The 19,827-nt window shown below is 42.3% G+C and overlaps 2 protein-coding genes across 7 annotated transcripts in view; one reads left to right on the plus strand and one right to left on the minus strand.

The window, feature by feature from the left end:
• The window catches only part of fmnl3 (formin-like 3), a 31,988-nt gene extending 23,923 nt beyond the window's left edge, over window positions 1-8,065 (plus strand). For 2 of the 6 annotated variants that reach the window (XM_026153561.1, XM_026153567.1), the window contains 11 exons: window positions 35-159; window positions 474-676; window positions 763-1,066; window positions 1,153-1,233; window positions 1,336-1,465; window positions 1,603-1,763; window positions 1,913-2,014; window positions 3,195-3,287; window positions 3,400-3,523; window positions 4,644-4,756; window positions 6,618-6,679. In XM_026153561.1, the coding sequence (XP_026009346.1) occupies window positions 35-159; window positions 474-676; window positions 763-1,066; window positions 1,153-1,233; window positions 1,336-1,465; window positions 1,603-1,763; window positions 1,913-2,014; window positions 3,195-3,287; window positions 3,400-3,523; window positions 4,644-4,735 (1,415 nt within the window). In that variant the 3' untranslated portion in view covers window positions 4,736-4,756; window positions 6,618-6,679. Of the gene's footprint in view, window positions 1-34; window positions 160-473; window positions 677-762; window positions 1,067-1,152; window positions 1,234-1,335; window positions 1,466-1,602; window positions 1,764-1,912; window positions 2,015-3,194; window positions 3,288-3,399; window positions 3,524-4,643; window positions 4,766-5,283; window positions 5,337-6,617 lie in introns of all 6 variants that reach the window. The other 4 variants (XM_026153565.1, XM_026153566.1, XM_026153562.1 and 1 more) reach the window with 4 other exon arrangements.
• Window positions 8,066-9,882: 1,817 nt separating this feature from the next.
• LOC113013000 (low-density lipoprotein receptor-related protein 1-like) overlaps window positions 9,883-19,827 on the minus strand; it is an 83,425-nt gene continuing 73,480 nt past the window's right edge. The window contains exons 62-83 of the mRNA XM_026153491.1: window positions 17,508-17,676; window positions 17,282-17,414; window positions 17,020-17,142; window positions 16,789-16,911; window positions 16,559-16,696; window positions 16,315-16,452; window positions 16,082-16,201; window positions 15,733-15,980; window positions 15,468-15,646; window positions 15,276-15,382; window positions 15,051-15,170; window positions 14,774-14,950; window positions 14,482-14,622; window positions 14,222-14,395; window positions 13,226-13,387; window positions 12,948-13,119; window positions 12,597-12,698; window positions 12,422-12,492; window positions 12,238-12,331; window positions 12,071-12,109; window positions 11,256-11,400; window positions 9,883-10,158 (exon numbers count right to left, since the gene is read on the minus strand). Coding sequence (XP_026009276.1) covers window positions 10,021-10,158; window positions 11,256-11,400; window positions 12,071-12,109; window positions 12,238-12,331; window positions 12,422-12,492; window positions 12,597-12,698; window positions 12,948-13,119; window positions 13,226-13,387; window positions 14,222-14,395; window positions 14,482-14,622; window positions 14,774-14,950; window positions 15,051-15,170; window positions 15,276-15,382; window positions 15,468-15,646; window positions 15,733-15,980; window positions 16,082-16,201; window positions 16,315-16,452; window positions 16,559-16,696; window positions 16,789-16,911; window positions 17,020-17,142; window positions 17,282-17,414; window positions 17,508-17,676 — 3,013 coding nt within the window. The 3' untranslated portion in view covers window positions 9,883-10,020. The remainder of the gene's footprint in view (window positions 10,159-11,255; window positions 11,401-12,070; window positions 12,110-12,237; window positions 12,332-12,421; window positions 12,493-12,596; window positions 12,699-12,947; window positions 13,120-13,225; window positions 13,388-14,221; window positions 14,396-14,481; window positions 14,623-14,773; window positions 14,951-15,050; window positions 15,171-15,275; window positions 15,383-15,467; window positions 15,647-15,732; window positions 15,981-16,081; window positions 16,202-16,314; window positions 16,453-16,558; window positions 16,697-16,788; window positions 16,912-17,019; window positions 17,143-17,281; window positions 17,415-17,507; window positions 17,677-19,827) is intronic.

Here is a 19,827-nt window from a genome sequence, read left to right on the forward strand (position 1 = left end):
ATTCTGAATTCAACGAACACTTTCTTCACCACAGCTATCAGGATCAAGAAGCCTATAAAGACCAAGTTCCGCTTGCCTGTGTTTAACTGGACGGCCTTGAAGCCCAATCAGATCAATGGCACAGTCTTCAACGAGATCGATGATGAACGTGTGCTAGAGGTAAATCAAGAAGATAAAACCTCTTTCATGTTAAGATGTAGGTCTTGGTTAATATGTGTCAAATTTGAATTTATGGTAAATTAGTATTAATCTCAGTAAAACTTTTCCATAGTCAAAAGCTCAGGTTTCTCTAGTCTCTTCCAGTTGAGTTCAAACCTTAATAAGAGGAAAAAGTAAAGCAAAACTAAACTTAAATGATAAGAGCAGTGTGTCGCGAAATAACCAGCTTCATACCAACACCATAACACTTATGTGTTCAGGACTTTTAACATCAATTTAGAGCAAGTAAAAGTTGAGTTGTTATTCACATGCAGGAGCTGGAGCTGGAGAGGTTTGAGGAGCTATTTAAGACGAGAGCCCAGGGTCCAGTTGTGGATCTTTCCTGCACAAAGAGCAAAGTAGCCAATAAGGTGGCAAACAAAGTCACACTTCTGGACGCCAATCGCTCCAAGAACTTAGCCATCACACTGCGAAAGGCTAACAAGACAACAGAAGAGATCTGCAAAGCCATAGAGAAGTATGCACCTGTCTTTTACGTAAACTTTACATACTTACATAATTTTCTGTGGAACAAGTTACAGGTAACGTGTTATCTTCACTCAGGTTTGACCTCAAGGCCTTACCTGTCGACTTTGTGGAGTGCCTGATGCGTTTCCTGCCCACCGAGGCAGAAGTGAAGGTGATGCGTCAGTACGAGCGCGAGCGGCGTCCGCTGGATCAGTTAGCAGAGGAGGATCGCTTCATGTTGTTATTCAGCAAGATCGAGAGGCTGACGCAGAGAATGAACATTATCACCTTTGTTGGAAACTTTGCCGACAACGTGAGCATGCTCACGCCACAGCTCAACGCCATCATTGCTGCTTCTGGCTCAATCAAGTCGGCACCAAAGCTCAAGAGGATGCTTGAAGTGAGATGTGTTTGTTGACTTTCACAGCAGCAGCGTTTGTATTTTTTAATGCATATATTCACTCGGTGCTTTTGGTTTACTCGTAGATCATCTTAGCCCTAGGAAACTACATGAACAGCAGCAAACGAGGCTGCGTTTATGGTTTCAAATTACAAAGCCTTGATCTGGTGAGTAATCAGTAGTGATGTTTACTGGAATTCCAGTCAGCACAAAAGTGTGCTGCAGAGTTTATTATTAAATTGCTTTTCCTAACAATGTTTTTTACACAGCTTCTGGACACTAAGTCTACAGACAGAAAGATGACATTGCTCCACTACATAGCTCTTATTGTGAAAGAGAAGTACCCTGAACTGACCAACTTCTACAATGAATTGCACTTTGTGGACAAAGCTGCAGCAGGTGAGCGTGCACCAAATATTAAACTCTGTCAGCAACCTCGTGGAGATGCAGTATTTTCACAGAAAGGTCAGGTGTTAACATCTGGATAAAACGCTACGTAATATACTTAAAATATGCTCTGATGTCTGCGTGCAAAGTGTCTCTGGAAAACGTCCTGCTGGATGTTCGAGAGCTGGGGAAAGGCATGGACCTCATCCGGAGAGAGTGCAGTCTCCACGACCACTCAGTCCTGAAAGGTTTTGTCCAGGCTAGTGACTCACAGCTGGACAAGCTACAGAAGGACGCCAAAATGGCAGAGGTATCCGACAGCGTCTTCACCTCCAAAACCTCAAATTATCCGCTGGAACAAATGAAAATGAAACCTTTTTCGTTCATTCATCTCACTGACATCTGATGCGCAGCCACTAACTCGACAGTGTTTACAAACATTCTCTTTCCCAATTCCAGGAAGCCTTTAACAGTGTGGTGAGCTACTTTGGAGAAAGTGCCAAGACGGCTCCACCCTCCGTGTTCTTCCCTGTGTTTGTGCGCTTCATCAAGGCGTACAAGGTGAGGACGCCAAGCAGAAGCTACATCTCTGTAGCTTTCCTCACTTCCTCAGCTGGTCATTTGGGAAGTTCCCTGGTTATCTGTCAGCCTTGCTGAGAGCAGAGCGGGGCAGAGCTTTGGCTGCTTTTGTGGCACAGGACGTGGCGTATACTCCCAGGCCAAATAACAGGAAAGGCCAGCTGGGTCTGACTTTAGAAGCTGCAGCTGTGGTGTTTAGACTCGTCCCCCCCCCCTTTACCTCCGGACTGCCTCGCCCTGCCCCAACACACAGCACGCATCCTGAGATTGTTCTCCATCTAGATTTATGGGATCTGCTCAAGGAAATGTGCAACACAAGGATTTCATGTGTCTGTTTGAGTGTGCGCATGTGCTCTAAAGGAACTGTTTAACAAACACTTGTTGCCTCGAGTAATAGAATATAGTTTTCTACAGTTTTTAAGGCCTCTTATTGTCAGACATAGAAGCTTTAATTTAACTTAAGTGAGAGCCAAAATAAACAGAACAGCCAGGAGTTGCCGTAAAGCCACAATACTAAACAAACTAACGAGAAAGAGAAGGTTACAATTTCAAGCCCAAACTTCAAATTAACACGAGAAAAACTGGAAGAAAATGGGCTGAAAATGTTCTGTGTCCCGTAGAGCTTACTGTCAGTCAGTTAAAGACGTTAAAGAAGAAAGAGTATCTTTAAATAATTTGTTGCTAACTGTGAAATCACCTGCTTTTTCTTAGTGGCCTAGGAACAAGTTATCGCTGAGATTCTTTGTGTTCTTGGAGAGAAACTATTGTTTCTGTCATCCACAGCAAATCAGCTCAGATTATCTGGTTTAAAAAAAAACAAAACGAAACACATTGTCAGATTTTGTTCATTTTGATTCAAGTCAGGGAAGCTGTTGCCTTGTTTTTAATATTTCTGCCCAGCTTGGCTGATTTATAATTATCTAAAGTGTCATATTCACCATACTTATTGATCCCTTTGTTTATCTTTCTCCGTATGTCAAACTGTTCATTTAAGCGCGTGCGTGGTCCTGGTCATGTTTAGTAAAGCGTGGCTTTCCTGTTTATGCCCAGCTTTTCAACTGTTTTTTCTTTGCTTCACATGGCCACACAAAAGCACGTTGTTGGATTTATTTCCACTGAAGTTTCTTGTCACAGATGTGTCATCTATTTCTCTTCTCAACAGGATGCAGTGGAAGAAAATGAACAGAGGAAAAAGCAAGAGGAAGCAATGAGAGAAAAGTTACTGGCTCAGGAGGCGAAGCAGCATGACCCTAAGGTGCAGCCCCGCTGGATGAACTCTATCACGTATTTACTCAGTGCTAAATAAAGCTTTTTCGTAGGCCAAGAATCACAGTGAAAACGAACAAATATCCTTTCCACTGGTTCAGGTTCAGGCCCAGAAGAAGAGGCACCAGCAGCAGGAGCTGATCGCAGAGCTGCGCAGGCGGCAAGCCAAAGACCACCGGCCTGTGTACGAGGGCAAGGATGGCACTATTGAAGACATTATCACAGGTGGGCCAGACAGGACTGTTAAAAGAACCCATGTGCGTGCCAGCAGCCCCGGTGTTCCCAGGCTGAGGATGACTGTGGTCATCGACTGCTCAGCTCCTTTGAAGTGCACCTTGTGCTACGTGCTTCAGACACCAGCACATCTGGAGCACAGCAAATAGCAAGCGTTGTTCCATGCCATGCTGTCTAGTCTGTTAGGGGAAATGCTGCTGGGTATCAAAGTGTGTGTTTTCAGAAAGGCCGGGTCTCAAGAAGTAAATTGAGGTACTAATAATTAGGATCCACGACAGCCTCAAGCAGCTGTTCCTGGAGGGATCATGTTTTTGGCTTTCTATACCTCCATACCTCTTTAATGTCCTCTAATCTGGCACAAAAAAGTCACTTGTACTATAATTTCAAAGATCGCCGTGACCTCATAACAAAATTTTTGCTCAAAACTAAAGTCTAACTATGACAAAATTGGAGGAAAAATGATAAAATGATGACATGTTGTATCCAAAAGATCAAAAGGTTAACTTAGCTGTGATTGAGCAACATTATAATGTTGGGCTAACATACTTTTTTGCCCACTGTTTGAATGTCGTAAGACAGAAGTGGAGATTGGGAGGTAGGTAGGTGCCTGTCTTCACTGCTCGTACTATACCAGTCTGGACAGACATGGATATAAACTGCACACGAGCAGAATAGCAGAATATTCTGTTTGCAAAGAGCGGACAGTGATTGGGCAGTGTGCAATTTCGTTTCCTACATTAAATTTTTGGAGATGCCAAAGTTAAATCATCTTGCAACACACCTACGTATTTTAAGCCTTTATTGGGAGAAAACCCTGCATCTACAGCCTCAGCGTAGCACATAACCTAACTGATGTTTTTGTGATGATCATTAATAACTGTCTAAAGTGTAAATAATATGAATGTTGCTTCATTATACTTTAGTGTTAATAATAGGAATAATTGTGTGTCACTACTATCAGAGCTCTAACTGTGTTTTATCCAGTGGACGGCTTTCAGGACATGTCCTTAACCTTATTAAGAACGTTAGGCTTTCACAAGGTTTGCCCCTCCCCCTTAGGGCAGTGTTTCAGGTGTGACATGTTTTCTCTTCCTCCGCCTCCTCCCCCCAGTACTGAAGAGCGTGCCCTTCAAGGCCCGCACTGCTAAACGCGGCTCACGTTTCTTCTGTAAAGCCAACCTCTGTGACGATGCCAACTGCTAGCCCTTCCCCTTTAATGCCAAGGTTGACCAGGTTTCTCTCATACGCATTTTGAACCCCCCACCCTCCCTCGCAACCCACTACCACTACCTCCATATGCATGCAGCATGATTTCTGTCATCCCACCCCACCCTCAACTATGACTACTGATGACTAACTCGTGCCGTCACTGGTTGTTTGTGTTGAGAAGACTCCTATCAGGTGTCTGGTGATAGGAGTCAGCCAAACCTCTTTGCCTGGAGCTGAGAAAGTTGCATTGAGTGTCAATATGTTTGTGTGTAAAATATGTTGACACGCTTGCAGTACCGTCCTGACTGTGATCACGTGTAGGACATCATGCATGACACAGTAGGCTTTTGCGTTATTATGCCATATTTCTTTCAAATTATCCGATACCAACGGACTGAATCTAAAGAGGTTTGGCTAGCAGACTGTTTTATTTTATCAGCACTGCCTTGTTCCATGAGACTAACTTGTTTGGTGTTGGTTTTTCCGGCTAACATGTGACTCTTCTTTCCTCAACCACCACTGTTTATTCTGCCCCCCTCCAGCTGAAAAGAAGATTAATGACAGTATTTCCCACTCCTAGGAGAGGGTAAGAAAGGTAGCCTGGCTGAAAGCCGGCCTGTTTGGCCCTCCAGCTCCCGTGTGCTGCTACAGTGATGTCAGCTGCTTCAACTAGTGCTTCAGTTGCAAGCAAAGAAACACACACACACACACACACACACACACACACACACACACACACACACACACACACAAGTTTTAGAACACTATAAAATTTGCTAGCAAACAACACAAAGTTGAACTTGTAAAAAGAAGAAGTCAGCATAGTATTAAAAAGAAACAACTTACCTGCTTTGAAAACAGCCATTAAAATATGAACTCAGGTGTTTAAGTGTCTACAAAGCCCACCTCAGAAGCAACACCAGTGGCATTTTTCTTTTAGTATTAATGTCAAATTTTTTCCTTAGAAATGAGTATCATCCTCACCCCTTCCTGTTACGTGTTGCATGTTGTCCATTGTTTATTTACCTCTCACCTGTCGGCAGCGTCCGCCATGTTTGTCTGTGCTAAATGTCATCTGCGGTGTGCTCAACAGCTATTTGGTCAACAGGCTCTAGAAGAAAACAGAATCAAACTTACGTGAACACAGTCTGTATCCACACTTTTGTTTCCTCTGTGACAGCCATCCTGTTTGGTAATCTGCAAACTCAAGAGCTTGTTGACCACTGTATCGTAACCAGAGTGGTTACTTTGTAACGTCCTCATTGTTTAGTGTTACTGATTTGCCAAAATCATGGTCTCAAAGCCTTGAATTTCTCCGTTTTGAAGCACAACTTCTAGCAGTTGAAATACAAGGCTATGGGAATGTGGCATTCCTGCCACATTTGCTAATTTTGTAGCTCTTATGGACAATTTCAGCTTTAACCCAAAGTTTTAACTGCACAAGTGTTTCCAGATTTTCTGGATTTGAAAATTATAACAATAAACACTCAGTTGTCAGTTTATTAGGGAGCTCAAACTAATGCAGACTAACAACAGTCCTGCAATAAAGGCAACTTTTCATAGTTTCATCTTCATTGTAAAAAAGAGGAAATATGGTTTGTGGTGCTGTTTTCATGTACTGCATTATACAGTAAGGTGTTCCTATTTGCTTTTCTTTTTTTAGCTTAACCTCATTTACAGAAATGAGGGAACAACTGATATAAATTAGGTGTACCTAATAAAGTGAGAACTGAGTGTACATCCTCTGCTCTTCTTGCTTAAAAACACTCTTAAGAAATTGAGATGTAAACAGAAGCAAATGTCCAGATTGACCTCTTGGTCGTCTAACATGTGTGTCCCCCTGTCTCTCACCCCCCCTCTCCATGCCTACTCACAGATCTCCGAAACCAGCCTTTCCTGCGAGCGGACGCGTTGATCCGGAGCGGTTGGAAGAGACCCTAAACCACTTATTCGTCACTTATAGTCCCCTCCCTATTGTAACCCTTCCCTTTGTCCCAGTGGCGCATCTCAACCCTGAGGCTGCAGATCACAAAGACTGAAAAGCGAGGACAGGACAAAGCCCTTGTTTTAGCCCGGTAATTTATTTATTTATGGATGCCCTTTTACAACCACTTTAAATGAGCAGGCATGATTACAGAAGCACAACGCGCTACTACTCCTTCGTCACCGCGAGCAGAAGGCTTTCCCTGCTCTGTCGGCACTGACCTTTGGGAGGATGACCAGAGCACAGGTGAGGCCATCTGAGGACTGGAGGAGGAATTGTGCTTTCACTAACAAGTGCCTGCTAGCATGTGGATCTTAATGTGGACATTCCTAAAACCCATTAATATCCGAAGGTTACGCAGTCATAGCAGGATTTAAACTGGGAGGCAGCCAAGATAAATTGCCGACTCTTCTGCTGCTGCTGGGACGCCTGCCTTTAAGACACCTGCAAAAGCCTCCTGCAAATAACAGAGGAGGTGCGATGTTATAACAGACATTCGTGGACTGTTTCGCAGCGTTACGCCAAGTCTTCGAGACGCCTTCAATCAGACTTAATATTGTTTATTTTGATTGTATCTGGGAGCAAAGACCATCACTGTACTGGTTCTTCTTGTCAAGCTAGACAAACCAAATTAATCCAAAGTTTGATGTTCCGCTTAAGAAGTGCCTTTTTGTGTTATTTCTCGTCAGTCAGCCATAATTTGTTTATTTTACATCTTTCACTTGGTAAAGATTGTATTTTTTACCGCCTTGTAATATAACATTAGCCTTATAATCCTGACAACAATATGCAAGTTGAAGGCACAAAAAAAGCTTAAAGGTATGTTAGTTCCTTTTTACCTCTAGTACATCAGAACAGCTGACACGAGAGTCCCCAGAGTTTTGTGCCTTGACCAAGTGGTGGTTAAAAACAGAATATTACGTGCCTTGATAACACTTCCTGTCACACCGTGCGTGACAGTTAGGAGGTGACAGACGCATGAAGGAGACTCCAGGTGGACTACTGTTTCAAAGGCACACTTGCTGTTTGGTTAGCCTGCTCTAAATGTATTATTAACAGATGAAGGATGAAGTGCATTTAAAGCTTCTTTTTCTTATCCGTTTTAATACAGATTATTCCTCCTAACAGCTTTAGAGACTTGCATGACATTGGCACAAAGGGAGCAATACATCTTAACACTACTTAAATTTGGCTCAAGATTGTATAAAACACTATTCTTGTGTGTACTGAAATCAAAAGAAACATACTTTTTTTTTTAAGAAAAAGCTATTCTTGGGATTGTCTGTTGACTGAAAGACAACACTTCCTGTTTAATAAATATGATGATTTATGTAACAAGACCAAAGACTTTCATTACAATTCAGAAGCCTTTCCAGATTAAGCAACATCCAAACAAGTGCTTTCTACATGTTTGTGTTTTATTTCTTCATTCTTTAATGATAAGTGAGGCTATTTCCTAATGTACTGAAGTATGAAGTAGACTGCTTCTCCTCTCCATCTTTCCAAATGACAGACACGGCCATCGTACATTTCTACTATAAAAATCCATTTAATTCCTTATATCAAAAAGAAATCGAATTATAACAAAACAATCAGAACCACAAACGTGGGTTTTTGCCAGTTAAAGAAATTCTCCAAATGAAATATGATTGTTCCAACTTACATGGCGATTTAACAGAGCAGGATGTTAAAAGCAAATAAGCAAGAAAAAAAAACAGAATTTAAAGAAAAAATGTGATGAATACTGTTAACATTTGAGGACTAAAGCCAGAGTTTCCTCTTGGTTAAGTGTGTCTGTGTGTGTGTGAGCACCATGCAGTGATATGGTAGGTATGGCTGACAAGCTGAGGTGATTAAAAGCAATACGGTGAGCAGTGAGACATAGAGCCACACTTCCCAGACTAAAAATCCGGATGGTTAGCAGCAAAGCAAAGGAATGGAGAAAGGAATGCTTATCAGGAAGCCGATCAGTCTCCTTCCTGAGAATGCACTTAACAATGAGCATTAACCTAAATTACATGTCCATGTAATTACATACAGTGAAGGAAAGAAAAAAAAAATCCAACCTCCCACAGAAGTACGTACCATCAGACGGTCTCCCTGGCCTTTCCTGAAAGTATGTTTACAATCAAAAGACGAGGAACAAAAGTTGAAAGCAACCGTTCTCGGCTAATTACTGGTCGCAGGTTCTTTTTTTTTTTTAGAGGATGACCGGAAATTCACAGAAGCTTGTCTCTACTCCAGAAGAGTTTCAGAACAAAGCCCCAGCTCCTGTCCAGGGTGTCCTGCAGTAGGCTAATCCAAGGCCACGGATATCATCCCAGGCTTTTTCATCCTGGAATGTGGACTTAATTACAATCATCTTCATCCAGCGCACACTAACACACTGCCATGATTCATTCATCGGTGACACAAAGTATGTCAATTATACAATGACTTAAAAAAAACAAAAGAAAAACATTAAAAAGTACAGACTGCTATTTGTTACTGATGTTTGTATTCCTGGGTATATTTTCAAGACACTTTGTTAATAGGTTCATATATATGGAAATATATATATTTATAATATATATATATATGTAACTTTAGTCTGTGCAAGGAGGTAAAAGACAATCACTTGAATGTAGCTCTTTGCAACAACAGATCAGATGCCGAGTCTCTTGTGCATACACGTGCAGTTAAACATCACCTCGCCTTTCCCTCTAAGACCTCCAGTAGCAAACATACATATACACAAAATGTGAACCAGCATCCAGGAAGCATTCGTGGTGAGCACTGACGCATCTCCTCTCTTTCATGAACGACGAAGACTTGGCAACATTTTCTAGGATGGAACAAAAATGGTTTTTTTCTCTTTTCCCCTACACAATTTATACAAAAATAAAAAAATTAAAATTGTTCCACTGCCATTTGTATCTTTTACATTTGCACAGAGGTAGTGGCTGAATGCGTGAGAAAGGTGTGTGTGTGTGTGTGTGTGTGTGTGTGTGTGAGAGAGAGAGAGAAGTTGTGAGGAAGTGAGCAAAATGAAAAAGAACTGGATAAAATGTCTATAAAATGGTTTCTTTTCCGTCACCAGAGGATTTGTTTTCCTTTTTGTCAAAGAACAAAATATAATACTGCAATCACTTAAAAAAAGTAGTTCTTCATTTTATACATTTTATACAGTGTTCTCGTTTTTATGTTTTTTTGTTGCTTTTCTTTTCAGTTGGTAAAGGCATAAAATGAGAGAGCTCGCTGGCTCTAGGTTGGGCGAGGCAGGGCAATGTTGGCAGAGTTCAGTCCATGCCGAGGTCTATGCCAGGGGGTCGCTCATGTCCTCGTCAACCTGGGAGAGGAGCTCCTTCTTTTCATCAGTGCTCGCCAGAGAATTGCGGCTGTTGTGGGCACCCATGTACAGGGTGGCATACACTGGGTTCGTGAAGTTGGTGGGCTGCGGAGTGAAGAAAATTTCTCAGTGACTCAGGCAAAAGAAATGAAAAGATTTGGTATATTGTGAAAGAAGCAGTATTTTTCTTATTCAAATAGGCTCAGCTCGCATAAATAACAAGATGTTTCCCAGCTCAGTGCTGAAACCCTGGCAGACATTTGTGGTTTGTTATGTTTTCTGTGTTTGGTTATTTGTTTCTGAAAGTCTGGGCATTAATCATCTGCCCCCAACAAACCAGTAGGTGTATTTCCAGTGAAGAACTTGCAACTTCTTTTTAAGCACTCAGGACTTTATGGACAATTCCTCATTTGATGTTTTATGATTGTGGTGAAAAGTGTTTGAATATAGTGACCATGAGGGCTCCAGCATAAAAGCTTTATTCAGCTGCTCCCCTTATTCACAGTGGATTTCCGTTCCTGACACCCCCAAGGGATTTTTGTCTCCAGCTGGGATTAAACTGGAGATTTTTTCACTTCTTAGGTGAACGTAAAAGAAATGGTATTTATATAGTGCCTTGTGCTTTTATCTGCTGAATGCATTCACACACACAGAGGTAACTCAGGGTTCAGTATCTTGCCCAAGCATTGATCTGTATACAAACCACTCGAGCCACAACGTGTAAACCATGAGACTATGGAGCCACTCATCAGAACTAAAGTATATGATTCACATAATTCTAACAATATTCATTCCAAAATTCATTACAGATGCCAGAAGTAAATACCATAACGACACCCACTGGTTTCCTAAGTCTTGCTTTAAAGCTTTTGCATTTGGACTGTGGTGATCTCGATGGCAAAAAACTGGATATAAATGTAGAAAAGTGATTACAGATCAGTCAAGACAGAAAACTGTTTTTCACTAGACGTCCAAAGGACAGGAATATATTGAGAAACCCAGCTACTTTCATCCAGTGTTCTTTAGATCACAAAGAAGGGTCTATTTACTGTCTATAATGACTCCACAACCAAAACCAATTCATTAAAAAAAAAAAAAAAACTCACAAAAGGACTCATAAATGTGGAAATATCTGCATGGTTAGCCACTACCAGGCATTTTCAGATATTTTGTAATGAAACTGCTTTTTTAAGCTTTGTTACCTTGTCTGGGTCTAAAGCAAAGTCGGAGTCCAGAAGTTCCCCAGCATCATCATCAGGATCTCCTTCATAGATCTTATAGGCAGGGTTTCCAATCTCAACATTCATGGCCCCGTTGGTCATTCGGTGGTGCTGGAAGCCCTTGGCACTGCAGAGAAACAGATCAACAATTATCTTAGAAGCAGATTCAGACCCTTGTTTAAAAGAATTGATGTGCTAACCTCAGAAGAAAGCTAGAGTGACTAAAAGGTGTCTTATCATAAACCCATATCATAAATTCACTCAGCACTGGCTATGTACAATTGACAAGAACAAGACAACATATATCAAAGGTTTTCAAATGAGCTTTTGTGTCAAAAGGCCATTTGATCAAACCTATCGAATATACTGCAGCATGTCCATTGCGGAGAATGCTGGATTAGATTGCAAATATTCGGCTGTTTGCAAGCATATAAACATTTTTCAGAGATGCACAGTTATACATTTTACTCTGCAAGCACATTGCCTGAGCCTAATATTTACAAATGTAAACAGGGAAAGGCATGGAGGACAATGGGAGGACGTCAAAAGTTCAACTACTCGTGCATCACCAGAGCTATTCCAGAGTGAGTAGGCCCCCTGTGTTGTTGGGTGGGAAACCCCATGGAAGCCAAACAGAAGATGGCAAGCGAGGACAATGGAAAGATTTCGGCACTGAACGACAGAATGGACAAAAGGATAGACAAAAGCATAGCAAAGGCAGTCTGACTGTATTTTAGGGAAAGGAGAGGAGAGGAATTGGGGGTCAACAGGTGAATTATGTAACCCTATCAAGTTACCGCGAGCACTGAGAACGAGATTTGCCCGGGCATAGAGACCTGGGAGACAGGGAAATAGATGGTTATCAAAAGGTAAGAGAGAAAGAAAGACCAGAACGGTGAGGACCAGATGACAAATGGAGTTTGAATTTTTTAAAGATGAAAAAGCGTCCCGAACTAGTACTCACCCACGCATTCTCTGCTTGTACCACAAGATGGCACCAACCACCAGCAATGCCAGCAACAGCAGCAGCAGCACTGGGACGATGATTGACGCAGTACCTATGAGTGAACAAATAATGATAAGCAAATAGGACCAAAGTGCATGTTCTATGAACAAACTTTGATTTGGTCAGGGAGTGGCTGACTTACTACCACTAGAAGTAGGAGACTCTATAGGAGCTGTGATATCACATCTGTATCCCCTCCATCCAACAGCACACCTGGTTATAGAGGTACACAGTGGATATGTGGGTAAGTGTGCTAAGCGGACATTAAAACAATAAAATATTATATATATGCCTGTTAATGTCTACTGGGATCTTACGTGCACTGTGGCAGCAGTGTGCGATTGTCTACTGAACACTGTCCATGTGCGCAGTAGTTTGAACAGGTATAGCAGCTGGGTTGGATCTGACCATTTGGACAGCTTCAAACATACAGGAAAAAAATATTAAAGAAGATCCTAATGCAGCAGAATAACAATAATAATAATGATTCCCACGATTTCAGAATGATATATTCCATGCTGTGCACTGTTAGGAAGCACAAAATCCACAGATTGCTGGGTGACCTTGGGTGAAGAATATTCTGGCAGTTCAAAATAAAAGCCAGCAAATATTTACAAATCCAAGTCTAATCGATGTAGCACAGTAACCACGTCCCACATGATACTCACCTGCAGGAAACCTCCCCTGAGGCTGACGTCAAACATTTGCCCGTTCCGCAGAACTGACATTTGTCCAGCTCACACTGGTGCCCGACGTACTTGGTGGGGCACAGACAAAGTTTGGTGCCGTTGGAGGTCTGTAAGCAGGTTCCACCATTCTCGCAGAAGCCTTCACATTTACCTTAAGACAGCAAAGAAAGAGAAGAGGGTCACATACTGTTGATGCAAAATACTCTGCTTAGCAATCTATTAAAGAAACAGAAACATCCTCAGGTGCTTTTACTTACTGTACTGACACTGGTCTCCCAGGTACTCTGGCAGGCAACTGCAGGTTGGCTGGTTGCCTCTACTGACCAAGCACGTGCCTCCATTCAGGCAGTTGTCCTGACAAGTGTGGCGATTGCAGTTTGGCCCTGTGAAGCCTTTAGGACATCTGCAAGTTGGCAACCCTAGAATACACAATTAAAATATATAAAGATATAAATGTTGAATAAAACTGAAATTTTAAGTATTACATTTCATTTAACATTTGACAAAAACACAACCAAAACTGCTGACTCAGTTCCTTCTCAGGTTTCTTAAACTAGAAATTCCACTGGTTTGCACACATGACAGAACCAGTGAAGTGCCAGTGAGACAAAGGTTTGGAAATATGTGGAATTCATGCCTTCTGCTGCAGCCTGTAATTGCTATCACTAATGAGTACTGAAGACAGACATCAAAAGAGTGGATTTTTTTTAATGATTTAAACAATTCTTGGAATAGGGGCGGGAAAAAAGCTTCTTTCCTGTGATCAAAAGCCTTGGCACGTCAAATTCAACCTGATTAGCACAGTAACGTTTGCTAATCAGCAGTAAACTCAGGGTACAGCTCAGGCTGATGATCGTCAGCCAAAGCACTGGATCAACTGAAAATTTTTTTTTTTTTAGCCTGAAGAAGGATAATGTCAAAGGATTGTGTTATTAAGGTCTAGAAGAAACTTTATGGCAAGCAATTCAATAGTTTGGCCAAATTCACTGTGGCACAAGAAGAAGAAAAAACAGCTCTTCCAAAGGAGAGTTTCTCCTCTGGGTATGAGAAATGTAAATGTTGATGTTATTTCATGCAAAACCTGTTGAGATACTTTGTCCTGAATAACACAAATCAGACAGACCAACATTACCATCTCCGGAGTCATCATTGGCTTAGACTGTGGCGTCTTTACCACACAGTATAAAAATGCCTTGAGGCGACCATTGTTGTGCTTTGGTGCCGTATGATAAACCTTGAATTGAATCTCTCACCGGCATGAGAAGCAGTGCAGGTGCCTCCGTTCTTACAGTAGTCCCTGCATTGGTTGATTTCACATCTCTCGCCTATGTAGCTGGGCTGGCAGCGACACTTTGCCACCTGACGGTCGTTGAAGAAGCAGCTCCCACCGTTCTGACACTGGATATCGCACGGAACTGAGGGCGGGGCTGTCAAAGGACATGGCACTTTGAATTTAGTGTGTACATGTTAACCTTGCTAGAAGGGAAGCCACTTGTTTATGTAGTGTACATACAGAACGGTGACTGGGTGGGGTTTGGTCTCTCCGCACATGTGCCGTTGTCTGCAACGTAGTTGTTAGGGCAGGTGCACACCGGCCCACTGGGGCTGAGGAGACACAGCCACTCACACTTCTTTCTGTCACACGGGTTAGTCACTGGTGCAGAGAGAAACATGACCAGTGAGAAAATCCATAAAGCGTGCATCAAAACAAGGTGTGTGGTGTCCATTTTAAATTAAGACTGAAGCAGACTATGTGTGAAGAAAAATCCTTGGACAAATCAACCAGCAATATGTTTGATACTCACTCTCTGGCTGCTTGTAACGGTGATACAGGACTATGTCTGTAGCATGGTTGATGCCTGTGGTGAGATTCTCCATAGGGCCTTTACCAAACTTGTTGACCCGGAAGACAAAGTTGTTAATATATGTGACCCCATAAATGTAGTCCTCAAAGATATCTATGCTGAATGGATGGAGCAAATCTAGAGGGGAAAAAAGTGCAAAATACATATGGGCGGGCAAGTGTTAATGTCACATTAGCAAACTTGCATGTAGTCTGGAAAGTTGCAGAATAAACTCAACTGTTTTTGATGCCAGAGACAGCAACGATAGGGTCAGAGCCATCCAGACGAACACTGCCGATGACTGATAGTTTAGCATCTGCCCAGTAAAGACGCTCATTGAAGTAGTCCACAGCTAAGCCTGCAGAGGCACAATTAGAGAGCCTTAATGAGAATGTTACACTGTGTGGATGAATAATTATGCGTATCTGGATTCAAATAAATTCAGACTCGGAGCAGTACTTACCTGTCGGCCACTGGATGTTCTCCTGGACGAGTGTTTGTCTTAGAGTGCCGTCCATGGCGGCCGTCTCAATTTTAGGGTGGTTGCCCCAGTCTGCCCAGTACATGGTACTAATAAAAAATCCAGAGTCAGAACACATATGTGCAAAATATAAGACAACAGAAAAAGAAATCCTTAAAAGAATGATCCATTTACCCTCTCTGTGGATTCACTACAATGGCATAAGGCTCGTCTATCATGCCGTAGATGAGGGTCTTGGAATGCTGGCCTGACAACTGAGCCACTTCAATTACATCTCGGCCTGAGTCAGTCCAGTACAGGTTACCAGCCACCCAGTCCACAGCAATACCACGGGGCATCTTCAGGTCTTTGATCTGGATAAAAGCACAAAGTTGAGGTGTTTGAATGATGGCGTGTATATTGGTGCTCTAGAGATTTTGCATTATTTGACCAGTATTACCTGCAGGTTGTTGATGCTAGAAGATGACGATGAGGATGATCCTGGAAGCTCGTAGGAGGAGATGCGCCCCGTGTGCCAGTTGGTCCAGAAGATGCGGTTGGTCTTGACGTGCAGGTCCATCGCATCAATGCGCACACTGGCATCACCCTGGAAGGTCTGCTCATAGCGCCAGTTGGGCATGCCGGGGTCAAGGCTTCGGATTTCATTGTCGTCAGCGATGTATAGAATCTGCCGACTGCTGTTCATGTCTGGAAGGAAAGAGAGAAACCGTTGCAGTGACGCTCACCTTGAAGTGAACAATTATTACAAGACTTGATAAAATACTTAATAAAATAAGCAGCGCATTTACTGTCAGCCTTGCAGGTGTCATTTATCCTGGTGAAGTACTTGTGGCAGCTGCATTTGTAGGAGCCTTTGGTGTTATTGCAGATGTGGGAACAGACTCCAAACTGCAGACACTCGTTCTTATCTTAAAAATATGAGAAAAGAAAAAGAAAGTCACATGAAATGTAAAAATATTGCCCAGCCCTTACCCTCTACATTGAGGGTTAAGAGCTGTCATGATGCACTTTCTGCGTGTACCTCCACAGGTGTGGTGTCCTATCTTTTGGAAGCCTGGTTTGCAGGAGCAGAAGGAGTCTGTGCCATTGGTGACACAGTGGGCCTCATCTCCATCACCACACTGAGTTGTGTTACTCCGACAGTCGTTTAGCTTTGTGTCTATAGGACAAAAAACACAAGTGAAAGATAAGCCTGTGGATTTAAAGGGTAAAACTTTCAGACCTTAGGTCCATGGTCAGTTATGCAGAAGTGAGTGAAGATCTACCCGTTTTGCAGTTGATCTCATCAGAGCCATAGTCTTCGCAATCATTAAAGAAGTTACAGCGCAGACTGGAGCTGATGCATCTGCCATTGGAGCACAAGAACTCGTCTTTCTCACACGTGGGAACAGATGGAGGAGCCTCTGTTGACAAAAACGCAGACATAAGTCAGCATCTCCTCAGTCAAAGATGAGGAAGTAGGAGATTTTATAACCAGAACAACTTCCTAACTTACGGCAGTTCAGTTCATCGCTGTTGTCTCCACAATTATTAACGCCGTCACACCTCCTTGACACTTGCAGACACACACGGTCATTTTGGCAGCGGAACGCTCTTGTCGGCGGACACTGGAACTTCCCTAAGAGTTGGACAGAAAGAGAAGGGAAGAGGAAAGAAAAATAGGTGAGAAGAAAAAAATGCAATAGGAATTCAACATGATTTTGATGAGCAAGACGGCAAAACTCACTGCATTCTTCGGGTTTCTCATCAGAGTTGTCCCCACAGTCATCCTCTCCATCACACTTCCAGGCGAGGGGCTTGCACAGAGTGTTGTTACACTGGAACTCATCCAGAGGGCAGTGACGGCCAGCTGCAGGAAGAAACTGATTTTTACTACCGGTATGTGCTCGTGTAAAACCTGATACAAGCTCATTTGTTGCGAGTCAGCTTTAAGGCATCTGGGATCTACTTTTCTCTTAAAAATGACACACCCACAGAAATATGCTTACCAGCACTGCCACAGTTTTCCTCATCGCTGCCGTCCATGCAGTCAGGATCAGCATCACACCGCCAGCGGATCGGAATACAGTGTCCATTCTTACACGAGAACTGGTCCTGGTCACACTTCAGATCACAGCCATGCTAAAGAAACATCATAGTCCATCATAAACACAGACATAACAGGAAGTGCAAAAAGGATTTTTTTCTTTTCCAAACAATTTCAACAGATCCAACCTCATCAGATCCGTCCGCACAGTCATGGTCTCCATCGCACTTCCACCTCCCAGCAATGCAACGGCCGTTGGTGCAGGCAAACTCGCTTTCTGAACACTGTCGAGGCACTACAGAAGAACACAAGGCTTGTGTCACTGACAACATGAGCACAGTTGCGGTGAGCTGACTTCTATGTTCGAGTATTTGTATTAGCCTTCAAAAGCCATGGATGCAACAATCGCAGGTGAATTCTAGTGATTAGGTCATAGTCAGGGCACAACAAATGACTAATAGAAATAGGCAGAACTATAATAGTAGTGAAGAGGAGTTGATAAGTAGCATGAACTATGCTATATATCATACCTCATGTATTGATCTTGACTTATTTTATGTTTAAAAATGGGTGTTTATTTGATAATGAAGTTCGGAGTTTTCATCTGTCTGGTTGTGGACTTCTGTATTGCATGCTGTCGCTAGTATGAGCCTACATCTTTTAGAGCGACACTAAGAGCTCTCAGATGATACTAGTCAGAGGGCCTCATGCTTGCAGATGTGTGCAGGATCTCTCTACGAGGAGGGATCAGTGCTCGGAGGACACTATTTAATACAGATAACAGAGAGTGTCGCTCAATAATTATGGGAGAGTGGTTCTCTCCCTATTTATGCAGATTGAAGTATAATTACTTGAGGCTTCATGGACTCTCATAACATTGCAGATACAAGATGTATGCACAAATAATGGCAATATAAAGGTCATGCAAAGATAGAAGGAGACAAATAAGGTAGAATGAAAATTAAGACATATAAATAGAGCAGCTTAAACAACAACTCAAAATAGAAAGTGCCTATCTAAACAAAACAGGAGACATACTTAACTCCGAGTGAGAAGTCGATGTAGCTTGTGGGATAGATGTTCAAAAGCAAGGGTTGGGCTTAGCTATGTACGTTGTTCGTGTGAGAAATATGAGTGCCTGCTATAGTACTGTATTTCGAGCAGTGGGAGATCTATAGGGCTAAAATAAGCGTGATATGAGGGGAAGCTCTGTCATCCTCAAGTGCTCTCGAATGATTATCGATTTTGTCGATGTGTGTTTTAATACAGTTGTATATGCTTCCCACAGTCGTTCATTATAGTAATCTGATTTTCATTACTTGCCATTGCGGGTGCCTCCAGTGCTGGACACTAGTACGGAGTTTGTTGCTAATCTGAACTTAATGCTGTGATGAATCGTGCGCGCTGAGCAAACGTTGTTTTGTGCTTCGGACAATGTATGAACTGAAGCATCCCACACAACAAGCGACTGATATAGCTTGCACGATTGCAATCAAAAATAGTATGCATAAGGAATGACTAGTGAGGTAGTGTGCATTTAATATCTTACTATAATTAGTAATTAATAGTTATATAATGACCATCGCAATATATCTCCTCATCGCCTCATACTGTTCTCGTTTCAATTCGTTGAATTTTATATTGTGCTGCATCAACAGATTTCTATTTACTCGCCTGTTTTATGCAGAATTTACCAGGCGATAGCTGGAGGGAGACTCAGAGAAGTGCACCTCACAGTCTTTGGCTTCAGTAGATACGTCCTCCCCTGCGCTTACATAGAGATACTGTGTCTGTCGTATAGGAGCAGAGACAACTCGCAAAATGTATGGCGTGAGAGTCTCTCATTGGTGCATCTGAGCATATGCTCTAACTCTTAGAACCTAATCACGTCATGATTGTCGTTATAATTAGACAAACAATCGTGTGCAGTCAAGTAGGAGTTGCCTCATTTATCCTGCAAGTGAGTGATCCATGTACTAAGTAATCAGAAAACTTAAGTTGAAATTTCATTGTCTAATTCAGCCGTGATGTTATTCGGTGGTGCAATGTGTCTCGCGTCGTAGATTGTGTCAACTGGGGGGTCTCCCACGTCCTCTGACATCGCTCGTCAGGTTGTCAGACGTGATATGTCTGCAAACACTTGTAGTTAGTTGAATGTCTCGGGTAACTGCCAGCGGATTAACAAGCTCAGCTCTCAGTTTCAAGTTTATAAAGTGTCAATTTTACAACTCAGTTGTGACAGTTGTAATATCCTATGAATGCAGTAATAAGTTATGTGACTCATGACTCAATTTTAGAATAATGTTATCTCTCTTGAGTTTTGCTCGCAAGATCAATGTACCATATACGTTAGTATACTTCAAGCTGTAGCAATGTTTCTCAAGTTTGTGTTTAGTGATCTGTCAACTCTACATGTCAACACTGAGACAGCACTCATGCATTAAAACTTTGCTCCAAGGAATAATTTTCATGCGTAAACAGTTCCTGAGAAACGAATTGCGTGGCACT

This window comes from Astatotilapia calliptera, chromosome 20, assembly GCF_900246225.1.
Source record: "Astatotilapia calliptera chromosome 20, fAstCal1.2, whole genome shotgun sequence".
In the NCBI taxonomy this organism is placed as follows: domain Eukaryota; kingdom Metazoa; phylum Chordata; class Actinopteri; order Cichliformes; family Cichlidae; genus Astatotilapia; species Astatotilapia calliptera.